This window comes from Propithecus coquereli, unplaced genomic scaffold (assembly GCF_000956105.1).
Source record: "Propithecus coquereli isolate 6110/MARCELLA unplaced genomic scaffold, Pcoq_1.0 Scaffold59, whole genome shotgun sequence".
Lineage (NCBI taxonomy): Eukaryota > Metazoa > Chordata > Mammalia > Primates > Indriidae > Propithecus > Propithecus coquereli.
In genome coordinates, this window is record NW_012151840.1 from 3,655,139 (window position 1) to 3,672,519 (window position 17,381).

At 57.0% G+C, this 17,381-nt stretch overlaps 1 protein-coding gene across 1 annotated transcript; it reads left to right on the forward strand.

Annotated features, from left to right (window-relative positions):
• Positions 1 to 2,141: 2,141 nt before the first annotated feature.
• DENND4B (DENN/MADD domain containing 4B) lies at positions 2,142 to 15,967 on the forward strand. The gene is made up of 28 exons (XM_012658759.1): positions 2,142 to 2,237; positions 3,027 to 3,366; positions 3,963 to 4,215; positions 4,466 to 4,535; positions 4,736 to 4,905; positions 4,977 to 5,221; positions 5,647 to 5,713; positions 5,808 to 5,866; positions 6,040 to 6,184; positions 6,483 to 6,658; positions 6,793 to 6,893; positions 7,259 to 7,474; positions 8,046 to 8,191; positions 8,521 to 8,660; positions 8,747 to 8,873; positions 9,303 to 9,509; positions 9,869 to 9,997; positions 11,294 to 11,519; positions 11,775 to 11,942; positions 12,192 to 12,580; positions 12,747 to 12,869; positions 13,063 to 13,232; positions 13,315 to 13,450; positions 13,651 to 13,887; positions 14,416 to 14,533; positions 14,622 to 14,787; positions 14,876 to 14,940; positions 15,037 to 15,967. The coding sequence occupies exons 1-28, from the start codon at positions 2,228 to 2,230 to the stop codon at positions 15,180 to 15,182; spliced, it is 4,545 nt and encodes a 1,514-aa protein (XP_012514213.1). The 5' UTR covers positions 2,142 to 2,227; the 3' UTR covers positions 15,183 to 15,967.
• The last annotated feature ends 1,414 nt before the right edge of the window (positions 15,968 to 17,381 follow it).

Below are 17,381 nucleotides of genomic sequence, written 5' to 3' on the forward strand. Positions count from 1 at the left end.
TAAGGTTGGTCTCAGCTGGCTCTCTCATCTTTACAGCCCTTTTAAGTCTAGAGGTCTTGCACAAGCCTCTGACCCCAAGCTCCTAGGTCTCAGGGGAAGCCCTCATCCCCCGGCCCCTCACTATGCATGAATTCACTTCACTCTCCCCACTCCTCCACTCATTTGAGTTTTAATTCAACGGATCCCTGAATGCCAACTGTGCTCTCAAGAGGTTTCCTCTTTCTGGATTGGGTTACTACTAGCCCTTTGACCATCTGGGTCTCTGCTCTCTCTGCCACCCCCGCACAATGAGAAGAGTAGTGCCCCTCCTCAGCTACCCTACGGCCACTACTCTATTCCACACTACAGCCCTGGCCTCTCGTCTCCCTCTTTCCAAAGTCTTGTCATTTTCAGCAAAGAGAACTGAGAGCTTCCGGCTCTGGCCCGAAGGGAATGCAACGTGCCTTAAACCTGGAAGGCGGGGGGGAGCCACCTGGGTCCCCATAGCCTGGGCCTTCAGGGCCTTCACCTTTGCCAGAGGAAGGCAAGCCACATCTGACTGTAGGACCCAGGGCGGGACGGGAGCCGCCTCTGACTTGAGGTCCGCCTGGGGTTAGTGTCCTGCGGCACCGGCTGGATGTTGGGAAGCTGTCTGGGTGCAGGGGGCCCTCCCAGCCGCCAGGGGTCGCGCTGCAGGCGGCCGGGCGCTGGGCAGGCGCTTGCCAGGGTCACGGCCGGCGGCCGAGGAGGGGGGCTGGGGGTAGTGGCAGCGCCCGCGGCCCGGGAGGGGGTTTGGGGGGAGTGGAGAAAGCGGGGCGCGCGGAGCAGCGCTGGGTCCCCAGCGCCGCGGGAGCTGGGAGGACTGAGCTGCCCGAGCGAGCGGCGCGGCAGCACAGTCTCCGCGTGGCGCAGCGCGGCGGGGACGCTGGGACCGCCCAGATCTCCCTTCACGGCGCCCCGCGCCCTGGTGCCCTCGGCCGGCTCTTCTTCCTTCACTCGCCGCCCGGGCAGGAGAGGCGCCCAAGTCGGGTGCGCCATGTCCGGGGCCGGGTAGCCCCGCCGCCCGCCGGCCCGCCAGCCCGCCCTCCGAGCCACCCGCCAGCTGGCCGGCCGGCCGGGGAGTCGCGGGGCAGGCAGGTAGGGGCTGGACCGGGCGGGGCGGCGGGCGGGGAAGGAAGGGCGGGAGCGCCGGCGGGGCGGGGGATAGTCCCCAGCTGTTCTCCAGAGCTGCACATCTGGTTCCGGTTCCTCTCTCCTGGGGAAGTGAAAGTGGAGGGGAGGGCACAGCCCGGAGTTAGCTAGCTGTGCCCGGCATCCTGCACCCCTCCGGCTCCCGCGGGTGCTGGAGCCAGAGTACCCCTCCCTCCCCCTCGGGTCACGCGGCGGCCGGCGCTGCTGCCGTCACGTCCTCGGCCGCCGGCGCGCCTGCTTCTCTCTGCCCTCCTGCTCGGTCCTCAGCCTCCTCTCCCTCTGTGCGCCCTTTGCCCCAATCCAAACTTCCCATCGCCTGGCATGTGGGCGTTGGGACCCGGAGTGGCCCCCTGTAGCCGTTGCCTTCCCCGGGGAAAAAGGGCTGCTTTCGGCAAGACTCTTCCCTGCCTGGATGAAGGGAGGCCTGGGTGCGCAGGTCCCGCGGATGGGTGTCACTCACTCGCCCCTTAGATAGTTCCACCGAATGGCCTCTGCCTGCTGCCTTAGGCATAGGGTCCCATTTGTTTGCAGGGGATGAGGGACAGGGCTGTGCCCCAGAGTTAAATCGGGAGGTTGACGCTGACTCCTGGCTTCACCTCCCAGACGTGGAGGCTAAATTTAGCTGGGTTTGGAGCGTGGTGTGTGTGTGTGTGTGTGTGTGTCCAGAGGCCAGATTAAGAGAGCCAACCTGGCTCCAGGAGATTCCCTCACTCCCTGTTCTCTGGGGAGGAGTGGGCAGTTAGTAGGACGGTACATCCTGGAACCGTGCTGAGCCTCCTCTGCCTTGCTCAGGGTCTTTCAGTTTGAGGTTCCAACTTGGCATGATGCTGTGCTGGCACCCACCACGACACCACACACACCCATAGGCTGACTTCCTCTGAGCTGCAGCTTCCCCTCCACTGTTTCAGGAAGTAACCTCCCTTCCCCTCTGAAGTACCCCACCACCACGAGCCTCCGGGCCCCTGCTGCAAGCCACCCACCAGGCTCTTTCCCAGCTTCTGCACCGTGGGGTACCTCAGGACCCTTGGGGTTCCTACTCCCTGCCCCGGGTTGGGCCATGGAGGCAGGTGAGAACACAGTTACTGACGGACTCTCGTGGGCCTGTTTCTGTCTCTCGGCTCCATGGTGGAGGGTGTTGGATGGCTGGGTCTGTCTCCCACAGCCTCTTTGTACCTAACTGGAGATACCTAAGGATCTTAAAGATGGGAGAACACTGGTTTTTTGGCCAGATTGGTGGAGTTAAGCTAGGAAAAAGAACACTTGAGTCTGGTGAAAAGACTCTAAAGCTTGAGTTTTGTGGTCTTTCCCACAAACCTGCAGGGTCCTCTTTAGAACCAAGAGCGGGCTCTTTAAGAACATTAGCTGGATCTTGAGGTTCTTATGGTGTCATAACTAGAGTAGGAAGGTCAGGAACCTTTAAAAAGACTGCAAGATTGGTATGATGTCATGGCCAGAGTGAATGATGTCATCGCAGGCCATTACAGAAAAGATTGTGATCTCTGTGATGTAACTCTATGTGTAAGGGAGTGAGGAGGGGTGGGGCCTTTAAAAGGGATACATGCACAATATGATGTCAGAGCCCAGGTTAGCTGTGTGTGGTAGAGTAGAGTTTGGGTTCTTTGGAGAGAGGTCTGGTACTACTAAGTGGGAGGGACCTGATCTCTTTAAGGAGCTGTGGTGGGCTGTGAGAGCCTGGTGATGTCACAGGCGGGAGAGTTCAGGATTGGCTGACCACTTATCCTGCCTTTCCTTGGAAGGACTGGGAAGAGGAGGGGAGCAAGGAGCCCCCCCCCACTTGGTTGCCATGGCAACCCTAGCCTTCCTTGCTTCATCTCTCTCTGATTTGACCATTCCAGATGCAGTGAGTGAGGGGGGGGCCATGGCGGAGGAGCGGCCCCCCCGGCTGGTGGATTACTTCGTGGTAGCTGGGCTTCCAGGGAACGGAGCACCCATCCCTGAGGAAACATGGATTCCTGAACCCAGTGGGCCCCTGCGCCCTCCCCGGCCAGCTGAGCCCATCACGGATGTGGCCGTCATCGCTAGGGCACTGGGCGAGGACGTGCCCCAGGGCTATACCTGCATCCAAACTTCCGCTGGGGGCCACCCCTTGGAACTCAGTGCTGGGCTCCTGGGTGGAACTCAGCCTGTCATCTGCTACCGCAGGGGCCGTGACAAGCCCCCCCTTGTTGAGCTGGGGTGGGTGTCCCTACCCATGCTGGTACCAGGGGAGGCTGGATGGGACTTGGGTGAGATAGGGAGAGGTAGGGGTATGGGACAAGGGAAGGACAATGGTAATGGGAGCAGGCTGGGTTAGCAGCCAAGGAGGAGGGACTGAAGTATGTGTTTCGTGTTCTCACAGATTTGGGTTCATGTGCTAGTGCTGGTGCTTGTCAGCTTGGGCAGGTTATTGAGTCCCTCTGGGCCTGTTTTCTCATCTGTAAAATGAGAATAATACCTCCCCATAGGGTGGTTGAGATTAAATGAGATAAACATGTGACGGACTTAGCACAGAGTCCATTGGTAGTGGCTGGTATTATTCCTAGTGTTTATTAATGAGCATGAGAGCCATGGAAGGCATGCGGGGTTATTGACCAAGAAGTAGAGCCAAGGGCTAAAGAGGGAGCACTGGATTCTGGGGGGCGGAGTTCAGCAAGAAGCAGTAGGCTCTGATGTTGCAGTTTGACAGGGCTGAAGGTGCAAGGCGCGTTTAGGGGCTAGGTAGGCAGGTCTGGCAGGATTGGGGTCTTTCTCCTCTACCCTGACCTTTTAACATCTCTGCTTTCTGTACCAAGGGTGTTGTATGAGGGGAAGGAGCAACCCAAGCCTGGCTTCCAAGTGCTTGACACGACACCCTACAGCCACTCAGCCAACCTGGCCCCTCCAGGCCCTGGGCACCCCCGCACCTACCTCACTTACCGGCGGGCAGCAGAGGGGGCAGGGCTGCATGCCCTGGGCATCACTGATCTCTGCCTGGTGCTGCCCAGCAAGGGTGAGGGCACTCCTCATACTTACTGCCGGTTGCCCCGCAACCTCAACCCTGGCATGGTGAGTGAGGCCAAGAGCTAAGACCTGGGCCATCTTGGTATAAGGGTGTAGACATTGGGCACAAAGGGCATTCTGGGACCAAGGACTCCCACAGCAGGGCTGGGCCCAGATGGGTGACTCTGGCTTTGGGGGACTGTTACTAATGCGATCTATAAAGACAAAAGATCATTTAGGGGTGGCAGAGAGCAAACAGACCTCAGAAACCTTTGTTAGCTGTGTATCTGTTTGTCTTGTGTCATTTCTTGGGCAGTGGGGCCCAGCAGTGTACCTGTGCTACAAGGTGGGCCTGGCCAAGGCCAACACGCTGGTATATGAGGCAGGTGAGTAGCCCCTTTGTCCCTCCAACCCTTTGACCCTCCACGCGCCTCTGCCCTGGTGCTTCCTGGCTGGCACCTTCAGTGTCCCCAGAATTTACTTCCCCTTTGCCACTTGGCCCTCCTCTGGGATCCCCTGGTTCCTTCCCCTGGAATCTGATGGACCCTCCTCCTTTTGGGTACCCCCCACTCTGCTGGGGGTGTAGAGCTGCTGGGCCGCTACCCGGAGGAGGACAATGAGGCATTCCCGCTGCCCGAGTCAGTGCCCGTGTTCTGTCTGCCCATGGGGGCCACTATCGAGTGCTGGCCTGCCCAGACCAAGTACCCCGTGCCCGTCTTCTCCACCTTTGTGCTCACGGGTGCAGCTGGTGACAAGGTAGGTATGTGGAGTGTGGTAAGGGGTCCGGCTGTGCAGGGCCTGCCTGACTGCCCCTCTGCCCCCTGCAGGTGTATGGTGCCGCCCTGCAATTCTATGAGGCGTTCCCCAGGGCCAGGCTGTCAGAGCGGCAAGCACGGGCACTGGGCCTGCTGAGCGCCGTGGAGCGGGGCCGGACACTGGGGGGCCGAGCCGTGCGCAGCCGGCGTGCCATTGCTGTGCTGTCCCGCTGGCCTGCCTTCCCTGCCTTTCGCGCCTTCCTTACCTTCCTTTACCGCTACTCCGTCTCAGGCCCTCACCGCCTGCCCTTGGAAGCGTGAGCATGGCTTCCCTTTCAGCAAGGGTTAGGAAGGGATGGGGAGGCCAGGAGAGCTGGTAGAGATTAGGATGGAGGTAGGGGGGCTGGGCACAGGGGTAGGGGACAGGGCTGCAGTGTGTGGTTGTACAGTTTGTCCACTGCAGAAATGCCACTGGCTGAGGGGGTGAGTGGAGCCTAAAATCCAGTCTACACTTGCTAGCTAGGTCCTGGCAAGGGGCTATGTATGTCCAGAGGGGAATCTCTTTTCTGATTTGCATAAATTCTGTGGATAATGGAGTTTCTGATGACTAATACAGGTCTGGAAGTGGGCTTCAGGGAGGAGTAGGTTCTTGAGGACAGGTGAAGGAGATGAGAAGAGGTGGCTGAGGTAGGACAGGGATAGACTGGGGAGTCTGTTTGACCTGTGTCCTTCTCTCCCCCAGGCATATCTCCCACTTCATTCACAACGTCCCCTTCCCTTCCCCACAGAGACCCCGCATCCTAGTGCAGGTGAGAGCTGAGCTGGGGCGGGACTGGACGGAAGGAGGGGAGTTGCAGGGGCTAGCCATCATCACCCTGACCCGTGGCTCTTCTGCCCTGCCAGATGTCTCCCTATGACAACCTGCTCCTCTGTCAACCTGTATCCTCACCCCTGCCCCTCAGGTATGCGCCCAGGTTTGGGGGAGGGGAGCTTTAATGACCAAGGACATGGTAGGTGGCAGGCAGGTGTGTACAGCTGTTGATGCCTATGCAGGCTGGGCCCAGGTGGTGTCTGTGCCTAGTGTCTGGAGAAGGGTCTCCTGGTGACTTTTTCCCCACCTTGGCATTGCCCGCAGTGGTGCCAGCTTCCTGCAGCTGCTGCAGAGCCTGGGCCCTGAGCTGGCTGTCACGCTACTGCTGGCTGTGCTCACGGAACACAAGCTGCTGGTCCACTCGCTGCGGCCAGACCTGCTCACCAGCGTCTGTGAGGCCCTCGTCTCGGTGAGTGCCACCCTGCCCGGCACATCTGCCCTAGAACTACTGTTCCTTCTGGTGCTACCCTCTTCCCTGCCTGGACTCTTCCCTTAACTTTTCCTTCCTTGGGGAAGGTCCTCAGCCTCTCTCTCTGGGCACAGCCTAGAGGGACGCACAGCTCTATCAGGGGCTCTTCTTTGGAGCTTACCTCCAACAGCCTCTCTCAACAGGCACCACCTTCCCAAGGCCAATGCCCTCTCTCTCCTGTGCCCCCTACTGCCACCCCAAGCCCCTGCTCACTGGTTCTCACGCCCTGGTGCTTCAGATGATCTTCCCGCTGCACTGGCAGTGCCCCTACATTCCGCTGTGCCCACTGGTGCTGGCAGACGTGCTGAGCGCCCCTGTGCCCTTCATTGTGGGTATCCACTCCAGTTACTTCGACCTGCACGACCCGCCTGCTGACGTCATCTGTGTTGATCTTGATACCAACACGCTCTTCCAGTAAGAGGCTGGGTCTCACGTGGGGCTGCAGGGAGGTGGGCGTGACAGGGCTGGTGTGTGGAGTGCTTCAGACAAAAAGTGGAGGAGGCTGGCGAGGAACCCCATCACCCTTTCTCCTTGTGCTTATCTTGCAGGACTGAGGAAAAGAAGCTCCTCTCCCCTCGGACCCTGCCCCGCAGACCCTACAAGGTTCTGTTGGCCACACTGACAAACCTGTACCAGCAGCTGGACCAGAGTGAGAAGCCTGGGTGGGGTGGGAGCCTGGGAGCTGTCGAGACCTCAGATCGCCAGTTTGGGGAGGCCTGTGGGAAGGTAGACATTCCTCGAGGTGAGAGGAGTTAGGATTTCATGTGGTGGAAGTGAGGGGGATTCAAATTCCAGCTGAAGCTAGACAAGGGGCAGTCTTCTTGAACATGTTGGGAAAGTCGAGCTTGTCACTGGGGATGCTAGAAGCGTTTAGCTGAAGGCAATGTTTTAGTCGCTGCTGGTGCATAGTCTGTCAGAGGCTGGAGGTGGCGGTGGTGAGAGCCTGTATGAAGGGAAGGGTCGAGGCATGCCCCCTGGGAGCCAGCCTGAGCCTCTGGCTGCGCTGGTCTCCAGCATATACTGGACCTGAGGAGGAGGCATCCCTGGAATTCCTGCTGACGGACTACGAGGCAGTGTGCGGCCGCCGGGCCCGGCTGGAGCGCGAAGTCCAGGGAGCCTTTCTCCGCTTTATGGCCTGTCTGCTCAAGGGCTACCGGATCTTCCTGCGCCCACTCACCCAGGCCCCCTCTGAGGGGGCTCGTGATGTTGACAACCTTTTCTTCCTGCAGGGTAAAGAGGGCCTGTCTTTGCCTGGATGTGGTATCATGGGAGGAGGTGGCCAGGGGCTGGGCTCCATGAGGAAGGAGGCGGCGCTGGGAGCCACTCAGTTGCTTATTCCTTCACTCAGCAAGTGTTTCATGGCACCCGCTTTGACCCACTCACTCTGGTGGTTTTGGGGGGAGTAAGGGTACGAGGATGAACCAGCTGTGGCCCTACCCTCCGGGAGCCCTGGGCTTGGAGTGGACACAGTGGTCCCTGTGGTGAGAAGCCCCCAGGGGCAAAGCTGTGTTCAGGGACCCTCCCCTTAGAAAACTCCAATCCGAGGCAATGGGTACAAACAGACAAAAGGGTACAAACAGACAAAAGGGAGGGATTACAGGGGACCACATGCTGGGGAAGCTGAGCTGGTCAGCTTGGTGTGTGGGGCAGTTGTACCAGAGGAGCCAAAGAGATGACGGCTTTGCTGACCTTAGTCCTGAGTGGGCAGGGAGCTAGGACGGGGTTCAGGAAGGGTATGGCTGTGGTGGGGGTGGGGAGCCCTGGTAACCTCCCTCCTATGCCCCACTCTCGTCCTCCTCAGGCTTCCTCAAATCCCGGGAACGCTCCAGCCACAAACTGTACTCTCAGCTGCTGCACACACAGATGTTCTCACAGTTCATTGAGGAATGCTCTTTTGGCTCTGCTCGGCATGCTGCCCTCGAATTCTTCGACTCTTGTGTTGACAAGGTATTGGGCATTGTCCCTTCTCCATGTGCCCACTGGTCCCTGCTCTCCTCCTGGTTGTCTCTGTTGCCCCAGGGCTATTGTTTATATCTTAACCATGACTGGGATGGCACCCCTGGAGTTATACAGTGCACAGCCTGTGCAGCCATACATGCCTGGCTTCGTATACTTACTAGCTTACTACCCTCCCTTTTCTGACACCATCCACCCAGGCTGTGTCTTTAGGGCTCCTTCCTTATGGATGTGCTTTCCTGGGAGATGCCATCTTCCTGGACACCCTAGGCCCTGCTCCATGCCCACTGTATTAACACTCACTTACAATCCTGCTGCAGGTCCACCCGGAGCAGGAGAAGCCTGAGCCGACACCCTTAGTGGAGCTGGAGGAGCTGTCGGGAAATGAGCTCACTGTCTTCATCACACCTCCCGAGGAGCCTCCAGTACCAGAGGGCAGTGAATCCACTCCTCAGTACTGGTGAGTCTCTTGCCCCCTCGCTTGTCCCAAAGCTCCAAAGGCTGGTCCAGTGCAGCTTGTGATGGTGCTTCTCCCTACCCCTCCAGTTACGATGGGTTCCCAGAGCTACGGGCTGAGCTGTTTGAGTCTCTTCAAGAGCAACCTGGGGCCCTGCCTGTGCCGGGCCCATCCCGTAGCGCCCCTAGCAGTCCTGCTCCTCGCCGTACAAAACAGGTAACCAGTGGGTGGACGCCATCAAGGGACCTGGCTCAGGCCAATGGCTGCTGCTTCAGTTTCCTCATCTGTAAAATGGGGATAATAATAGTACTTACCCCATAAGGTTGTTAGGAAGTTTAAATGTGCCTGGCACATAAAAAGCAGTGTATAAACATTAGCTGTTGTTACCATCATCATCACCATTGTCGTATCATCATCATCTTTATCTTCTGAGTGCTCTAGGAATCCAGGGGCTGGCACCTGCCCATGCTCAAGGGCCAGCCTCTGCCTGAGGCTCCAGGCGGGGCTGCAGCCTGTAGAGTACAGCATCCCTCCTGTGCCCTCAGAGCACAGATCCTTCCTTAGGGAAGGTGCTGCTTTTCCCCACCCATTTTAAAACCTGCTGGGACATTGTACTCACCCTGGTGTGTCCCCTCTCACACCTAGGAGATGAAGGTTGCACAGCGGATGGCACAGAAGTCAGCAGCCGTGCCTGAGCTGTGGGCCCGGTGCCTGCTGGGGCACTGCTATGGGCTGTGGTTCCTGTGTCTACCTGCCTATGTGCGGTCGGCGCCCTCCCGCGTACAGGCACTGCACACGGCCTACCATGTGCTGCGCCAGATGGAGAGCTGCAAGGTGGTGCTCCCTGATGAGGTAGGCAGCCGTGGACCTGTGGGCTATGCCCATACCCAGTCCCAGTGAGGCTTGTGCAGCCATGGGGACTGTGACAGAGAAACTTGGTGGAGACCAGAGAAAGCAGATGGGGAGCCCCAGAGCTGGGCAGATGCTCCATAAACATGCACTGAGTGAATGAGCATGTTCAGGGTATGGCAGTGGAAACTGCAGGGAGACAGGGTCAGCAGGAAGACTGAGTGGCTCTGAGGCAGCCCCAGTACCTGCCAGGGGCCAGTGAAGTCTGTGAGAATTGGGGAGGCTGGAAGAGGGTGCTTGCTGAGACTTGATGATTTTGGCTGGGAGTGAGTCTCCCATCATCCCATGCCTCTCTGGCCCAGGTGTGTTACCGGGTGCTGATGCAGCTCTGCTCACACTACGGGCAGCCTGTGCTATCCGTGCGTGTCATGCTGGAGATGCGGCAGGCAGGCATCGTGCCCAACACCATCACTTACGGCTACTACAACAAGGTACCTAATTTGGGGTAAGGGGTGGGATGGCAGCCTGTGCCAGTGTATGGGGAGGATGCTGCTCCTTGACACCTGTTGCTCTCCTCAGTCCTCGGACATTGGGCCTGTACAGTTCAACTAAATCCTGTAACCATTGTCATCCACTGTGCTCCTGTGGTGCCTTAGCACCTACAGACAATTTTCTCATACTTGGCTGCTTTGATTCTCACTCACAACCACCCTGTTTATAGCTAATAGTTTTAGCCAATATGCTAGGGATTGTTCCAAATATATTATACATTTTAAATCATTTTATCTTCACAACAGCCCCATGAGGCGGAATGATTATTATCCCCATCTTATAGATGAAATGAAGTTGCAGAGCATTAGTAACTGTCCAAGATCCCACAGTGAATAGTCAGGAAGTTAGAATATAAGCACAGGCATATTCATGTCTCCTGAACTCAGGCTCTTAACCATGATCCTAAACTGCCTCCTTTTTTGGGGGTAGGGGGAGAGACAGGGTCTTGCTCTGTCACCCAGGCTGGAGTGCAGTGGCATGATTGTAGCTCACTGCAGCCTTGAACTCCTGGGCTCAGGCAATCCTCCCATCTCAGTTTCCTAGTAGCTGAGACCACAGGCATGAGCCACCACACTTGGCTTGCCTCCTGTTTTTTTATGATGAAACTGATAACCAAAAAAATGAAATGGGGGTCAGGTATGGTGGCTCATGCCTGTAATCAAAGCACTCTGGGAGGCCAAGGCGGGCGGATCATTTGAGCTCAGGAGTTCGAGAGCAGCCTGAGCACGAGCGAGACCCCGTCTCCACTAAAAAAACAGAAAGAAATTATCTGGACAACTAAAAATATACAGAAAAAATTAGCCAGGCATGGTGGCGCATGCCTGTAGTCCCAGCTACTCGGGAGGCTGAGGCAGGAGGATTGCTTGAGCCCAGGAGTTTGAGGTTGCTGTGAGCTAGGCTGACGCCACGGCAGTCTGGCCGGGGCAACAGAGTGAGACTCTGTCTCAAAAAAGAAAAAGAAAGACATGATTTCTTCAAAGCCATATAATTTATAAGTAGAAAATTCTGGATACAAATTTTCTTCATTGCTTCTGGCTTCTCCTAAAATCCTCTTGGAGGCAGCTGCTGCCAGCTGCCTCCCTGGGCTCTTGTTTCTGGCTGAGCCTTTAGCAGGACAGTCCTAGCCAGGATGTCTGGAGGGGAGGGTGGTCCCCGGGGCTCCACGACAGGAAGTGGGCATCAGCTGGGGTCAGGGTGCAGAAGTAGGCCATCCTGATTGGCACTGTGCTTGTTAGGCTGTGCTGGAAAGCAAGTGGCCGTCTGGCACACCAGGTGGGCGCCTGCGCTGGGCTAAGCTCCGGAATGTCGTCCTGGGGGCTGCTCAGTTCCGCCAGCCCTTGAGAGAACGGCAGCAGCAGCAGCAGCAGCGGCAGCAGCGGCAGCAGCAGCAGCAGCAGCAGCAGCAGCAGCAGCAGCAGGAGGAGGTATCAGCACATCAGGAGGCAGGCAGCTCCCAGACAGGTGGGTAGGACTGGTGAGACAGGATTGAGGACCGAGTAGCCAGGCTTAGCAGGGAGAGGTATGGAGAGCTGGGGCTGGCCTAGTGGTTGGCATTGGGTTTTTGGGGATTGACAAACTACATCTGGCTGGTAACACAAGGGATAAAGTTCTGCCTGGGGGGAACCCGGCAAACCTAGGTCCATCCAAGCTCTGTTTTGGAATAGAGGTCTGGGTTTCCATTTGGCTGCCCCTAAACCCCTTCTCTGTCTTTTACAGAGTCCTATCTGGAGCGCCCCTCTCCCAGCCGCCCCCTTCAGCGCCAAACAACCTGGGCTGGGCGAAGTCTGCGGGACCCAGCCTCACCCACTGGGCGCCTGGTGAAGAGTGGCAGCCTGGGCAGTGCCCGAGGGGCACAGCCCACTGTAGAGGCTGGTGTGGCCCACAGTGAGTACCCTGGTCTGACCCCCACCCCCAGGCAGCTTTCCTAACCACTTGCCAGTAAGAGCCAGGGTGGAGGGGTGGCCCTCTGTGGTAGTAGGTACTGTAGACTCTGAGGGTAGCTTGCCCAGAATGTTGTCATGGTGGGGGTTGTGGTACCAGCGTTTGTGCAGCCAGGAATTATGTTTATTCTGGAAAGGGGTAGCTGGGGGAGGGGCTGGGCTACATCTTCCCTGATTCTTTTCTGTCCTGCAGTGATAGAGGCCTTGGGGGTCCTGGAACCCCGAGGATCACCTGTGCCCTGGCATGATGGAAGTCTCTCAGACCTAAGCCTGACCGGGGAGGAGCCAGCACCTGGAGGCAGCCCAGGGGGCTCAGGCTTGGCCCTGAGTGCCCAGTCCACTGAGGCCCTGGAAGGGCTAAGTGGGCGGGGGCCCAAGGCTGGTGGGCGTCAGGATGAGGCAGGCACCCCCCGACGAGGGCTGGGTGCCCGCCTCCAACAACTGCTCACTCCTTCTCGCCGCTCCCTTGCCTCCCGCATTCCCCCACCTGAGCTGCCCCCTGACCTGCCACCCCCAGCCCGCCGCAGCCCCATGGACAGCCTTCTGCGTCCCCGGGAGCGCCCTGGATCCACTGCCTCTGAGGTAGCCAGCTAGTGGAGGGTCCAGATGCTTTAGCATCGGGAAGCCTGGGGAGGAGCTGCTATCCTGGGAGAATGCCCAAAAAGGGGGCCCTGAGGGGTAGTTGAAACAAGCACCCTAGGTGGAGGAGCTTGAGGTTGGCTGACTGTGCTTCCTCTTGTAATGGCAGAGCTCAGCCTCTCTGGGCAGTGAGTGGGACCTCTCAGAATCCTCTCTCAGCAGCCTGAGCCTTCGGCGTTCCTCAGAGCGCCTCAGTGACACCCCTGGATCCTTCCAGTCACCTTCCCTGGAAGTAAGGATCACCCCTCCCAACACATGTGCTTGAACACACACATACTACACAGTCACTCTGTCAAAGGTGGGGGATGGGGAAGAGGTGGAAGGAGGCTGGGCTGGGAGGGAGGTAGGAGGGGCTGAGGAAGGAGCATGGACTCCAGAGTGCCAGAGTTCAGATGACCTACTTCCTGGGGCCTCCCTGCCTGCAGATTCTGCTGTCTAGCTGCTCCCTGTGCCGTGCCTGTGATTCGCTGGTGTATGATGAGGAAATCATGGCTGGCTGGGCACCTGACGACTCCAACCTCAACACAACCTGCCCCTTCTGCGCCTGCCCCTTTGTGCCCCTGCTCAGTGTCCAGACCCTTGATTCCCGGCCCAGGTGCCCAAAGCAGGGCAAGTGCTGCGGGTGGGATGGGGAAGTGGAGGTCCTAGAGCTGACCCCTCCTGCTATCCCCCTGCAGTGCCCCCAGCCCTGCCCCTGCTGGTGCCAGTGGCAGCAAAGATGCTCCTGTCCCCGGGGGTCCTGGCCCCGTGCTCAGTGACCGCAGGCTCTGCCTTGCTCTGGATGAGCCCCAGCTCTGCAATGGGCATGCAGGGGTAAGGGCTGGGCCAAAGAGGCATGAGGAATGGGAGTGTACTGTCCTGTGTGGAGACCTGAGGGGTGCCGAGGAGAGATGGGGCATTGAGGGCAAGGGGCATCCCAGAAGCTGTTGGACGTGTGGCTCAGTGGGAGGCAAGGATCTTGGGTGGGGCCGTGGTACATGCCCTCTACTGCCCTTCCCCTTTGTGCCTGACAGGGTGCCTCTCGGCGGGTTGAAAGTGGGGCATGGGCATACCTGAGCCCCCTGGTGCTGCGTAAGGAGCTGGAGTCGCTGGTAGAGAATGAGGGCAGTGAGGTGCTGGCATTGCCCGAGCTGCCTGCTGCCCACCCCATCATCTTCTGGAACCTTCTGTGGTATTTCCAACGGCTGCGCTTGCCCAGTATTCTACCAGGCCTGGTGCTGGCCTCCTGTGATGGGCCCCCGCTCCCCCAGGTCAGTGCCCTCGTGTGGTCCCTGCTTCCTAAATGCCTCCCTCTACATCTCTCAGCTCTTTGTCCCCTAGTGCTCTGTGTCCTTGGCACTGTAGAAAGAGCACAGGCTATGGACTCTGTTAGACCTGGTTTGACTCCTGGCCCCTTCACTTTACAATTCTGATCCTCAATTTTGTCATCTGTAAAATGGCATAAGCACCTACCTCACAGGGCTGATGTTTAGATACCTTGTGTAGTGCCTGGTACCTAGAAAATGATTCATTAATATTTGTCTTTTCATTCCATCAATATTGAGCACTTCTTTAGATCCTAGACACAGTTTTTAGGAACTAGGGATGTAGCAGATTACAAAACATAGTCCTTGCTCTCAAGAGCATGCATTCTTGCGGGGGATGAGAGTTCCTTTCCCTCTTTTCTTTGGCTATGTCCTGTAATGTCCCTCTGTTTCTTTGGACATTGCCTGTCCATTTCTTATCCTCTGCCTCCCATTCCGTGAACCTAACTGTCTCCCCTATCTTGGCTCCCCCAGGCCCCATCTCCTTGGCTAACCCCTGATCCAGCCTCTGTGCAGGTACGACTGCTGTGGGATGTATTGACCCCTGACCCCAATAGCTGCCCACCTCTCTATGTGCTCTGGAGGGTCCACAGTGAGTCTGGTATTTGGTCTAGGGTTGGGGGGGGGTCCCATTCCCAGAGGGCTCAGTGAGCCTGGCAGCCTTCCTTACTTTCCTCCAGGCCAGATCCCCCAGCGGGTGGTATGGCCAGGCCCAGTACCTGCGTCCCTTAGTTTGGCTTTGTTGGAGTCGGTGCTGCGCCATGTTGGACTCAATGAAGTGCACAAGGCTGTGGGGCTCCTGCTGGAAACTCTAGGGCCGCCTCCCACTGGCCTGCACCTGCAGAGGTATGATGCTCCCATCCGGGTGGTCCCTGGCCTGTCCAGGGCTCTGCATTCCTTTTCTCTCACTCATAGCCTTCTGCCTCCACTACAGGGGCATCTACCGTGAGATCTTATTCCTGACAATGGCTGCTCTGGGCAAGGACCATGTGGACATAGGTGAGGGAGCAGGCAGGGTGCTGAGGAATTTAGGGACCTAGGGCCAGGTGTGGGAGGCAGGGGTCCTAATGCATTGACTTCCACCCTCTTCCCTAGTGTCCTTCGATAAGAAGTACAAGTCTGCCTTTAACAAGCTGGCCAGCAGCATGGGCAAGGAGGAGCTGAGGCAGTGGCGGGCACAGATGCCCACTCCCAAGGCCATTGACTGCCGAAAATGTTTTGGAGCACCTCCGGAATGCTAGAGACCCTCAAGCTTCCTTCTCCAGCCTGGGGTGGGGAGGTGAGGGAGAAGGATTCTAGAGATAAACTGCTTCCCTATTCCCTTCAAAGAAGAGTTGGGAACAGGCTGGGAAGCCTGCCCAGCCAAAGGCTCCAAGCGAGGACAGCAGGAAGAGGGACCCACTGTTACCAAAAGTCACGATTCCCCTATCTCCACCCTGCCCAATTTACTCATGCTGATGTTAGGGGAGTCCTGGGGGAGTTGGTACAGGTCTGTTCCTCCCTTGTTCTATATCAGGAGCTCCCCTCCAGGGTACCCACAGATCTACACTGCCCTGGTCATTTTAGAAGTTTTTGTTTTAAAAAACAACTGGAAAGATACAGAGCTACTGAGCCTTTGCCCTCAATGGGAAGGAGGGATGTCATTCCCCAATGATGGTCCCTCTTCCCTGGCATTGCTGAAGGAGCCCCAGGCTCTCCATGCCTTTCTACCTAGTGTTTATAGTTTAAGTTATTTATTCTGGAGCCACAGCCCCCTTGCTTAGGAGGTTCTTATGGAGAGTAAGGAAGAAAAGGGAAATGGGGCACCATGGTCCAGTGATTTGTAGCTCCCTGAAAGTCAGGCAGTAGGAGCTAGAGGAGTCCCAAGCTCCTCTTAGGAAGAACTGGTGCCCCCTCCAGTCCTAATCCTTGTCCACCCCACCTTGGGGAATGCCTCACCTACCCAGGCCTGACCTGTGCAATAAGGATTGTTCCCCGCGAATTTTTGTTGGATGTAAATATAGTAAAAGCTGCTTCTGTCTTTTTCCTTCTGCCTCCTGTTCCCTGGGTCTGGGATAATGGTGGAGGATACCTCTTATTTTCCCCTGATTGCATATCATCCTTTCCACCTTTCCATCCTTTGCAGGCTTCAGGCACACCCTGCTTTCCCTGACCATGTCTGGTACTGGCCACTTGAGGCACAGGGAGTTCTTGGAGCAGGAGAGGAGTGAATCTGGTGCTGGCTATGGTGGTGCCAGTCTGTGTGGCACTTCCGGCCCTCCCACACAATCACCCCCTTGTCCCTCATCTGTACCCCACACAAAGACTCCATTCTTTGGGGGCCCTGAGCTCATCTCTGCCTTATTTCCTCTCCCCCATTCCCCCTCCCACCGAACTTCTCCAGTATCTCCACAGGGATGATAACCCTTTCCCCAGCAGTTGGTGTTGGCAGCCCTCATACATCCTGGGGGCTCTGGCCATCATCCTAGGCCCCATTGCTCAAGCTGCAGGCAGTACTCTTCCAACCAGGGTCTCAGCCTGGGGACAGCACCAGGAAGATAGGGGCAAAGATTAAGGGGCTCACTGCATCTGGACATCAGGAAGACAGGCATCATTTTTCTAATCCCTTTGGCCCACTCTGAGTTCTGTATAATGAAATAAACACAGGAAACAACTCCTAACAGAGCTGCAAAACCAATTACCAAAGAGAATTAGCCAACAAAACAGAAATGCCTTGGGGAAGAAGGGCAGGAATATCAATGGAGGAAATAACTGACACGAGCCTGTAGTGCAAATTTCTCAGGGGTGGAGATCAGTGGATGAAGAGAGAGGTACTACTTCTGCAAGCTGGGATCTTGGAGCAAGAGGACCCTTCCCCATCCTGTCTTGAGCATGTTAGGATGCTTTTTCAGTGTCCTAAAGAAGCCACACAGGAGAGAACCAAGGGGTTTAGGAAATGCCATCTGTCTTGCTAGGACATGCTCTCTTTAGAGGGAAACTGTCATGTCACCCTAGTTGCTTTTTTTCTCTTTTGAGATGGAGTCTTGCTCTGTCACTTGGGCTAGAGTGCCGTGGTGTCAGCCTAGCTCACAGCAACCTCAAACTGCTGGGCTCAAGTGATTCTCCTGCCTCAGCCTCCTGAGCAGCTGGGATTACAGGCACATGCCACCATGCCCAGATAATTTTTCTAGTTTTAGTAGAGACAGGATCTTGTTCTTGCTCAGGCTGGTCTTGAATTCCTGACCTCAAGGGATCCTCCCACCTCAGCCTCCCAGAGTGCTAGGATTACAGGTGTGAGCCACCCTGACCCACCTCACCCTAGTTTCTGATAAGACCCTAGTCCCAAAAATTAACCTCTCCCTGTTTCATCCCCAAAGATCTTTTGTAAGGAAGAACCTGCCCTTTTAAAATCTTGAGTTTCTACTGAGTGTAGTGTGCTCAGTACTGCACTGAACTAGAGA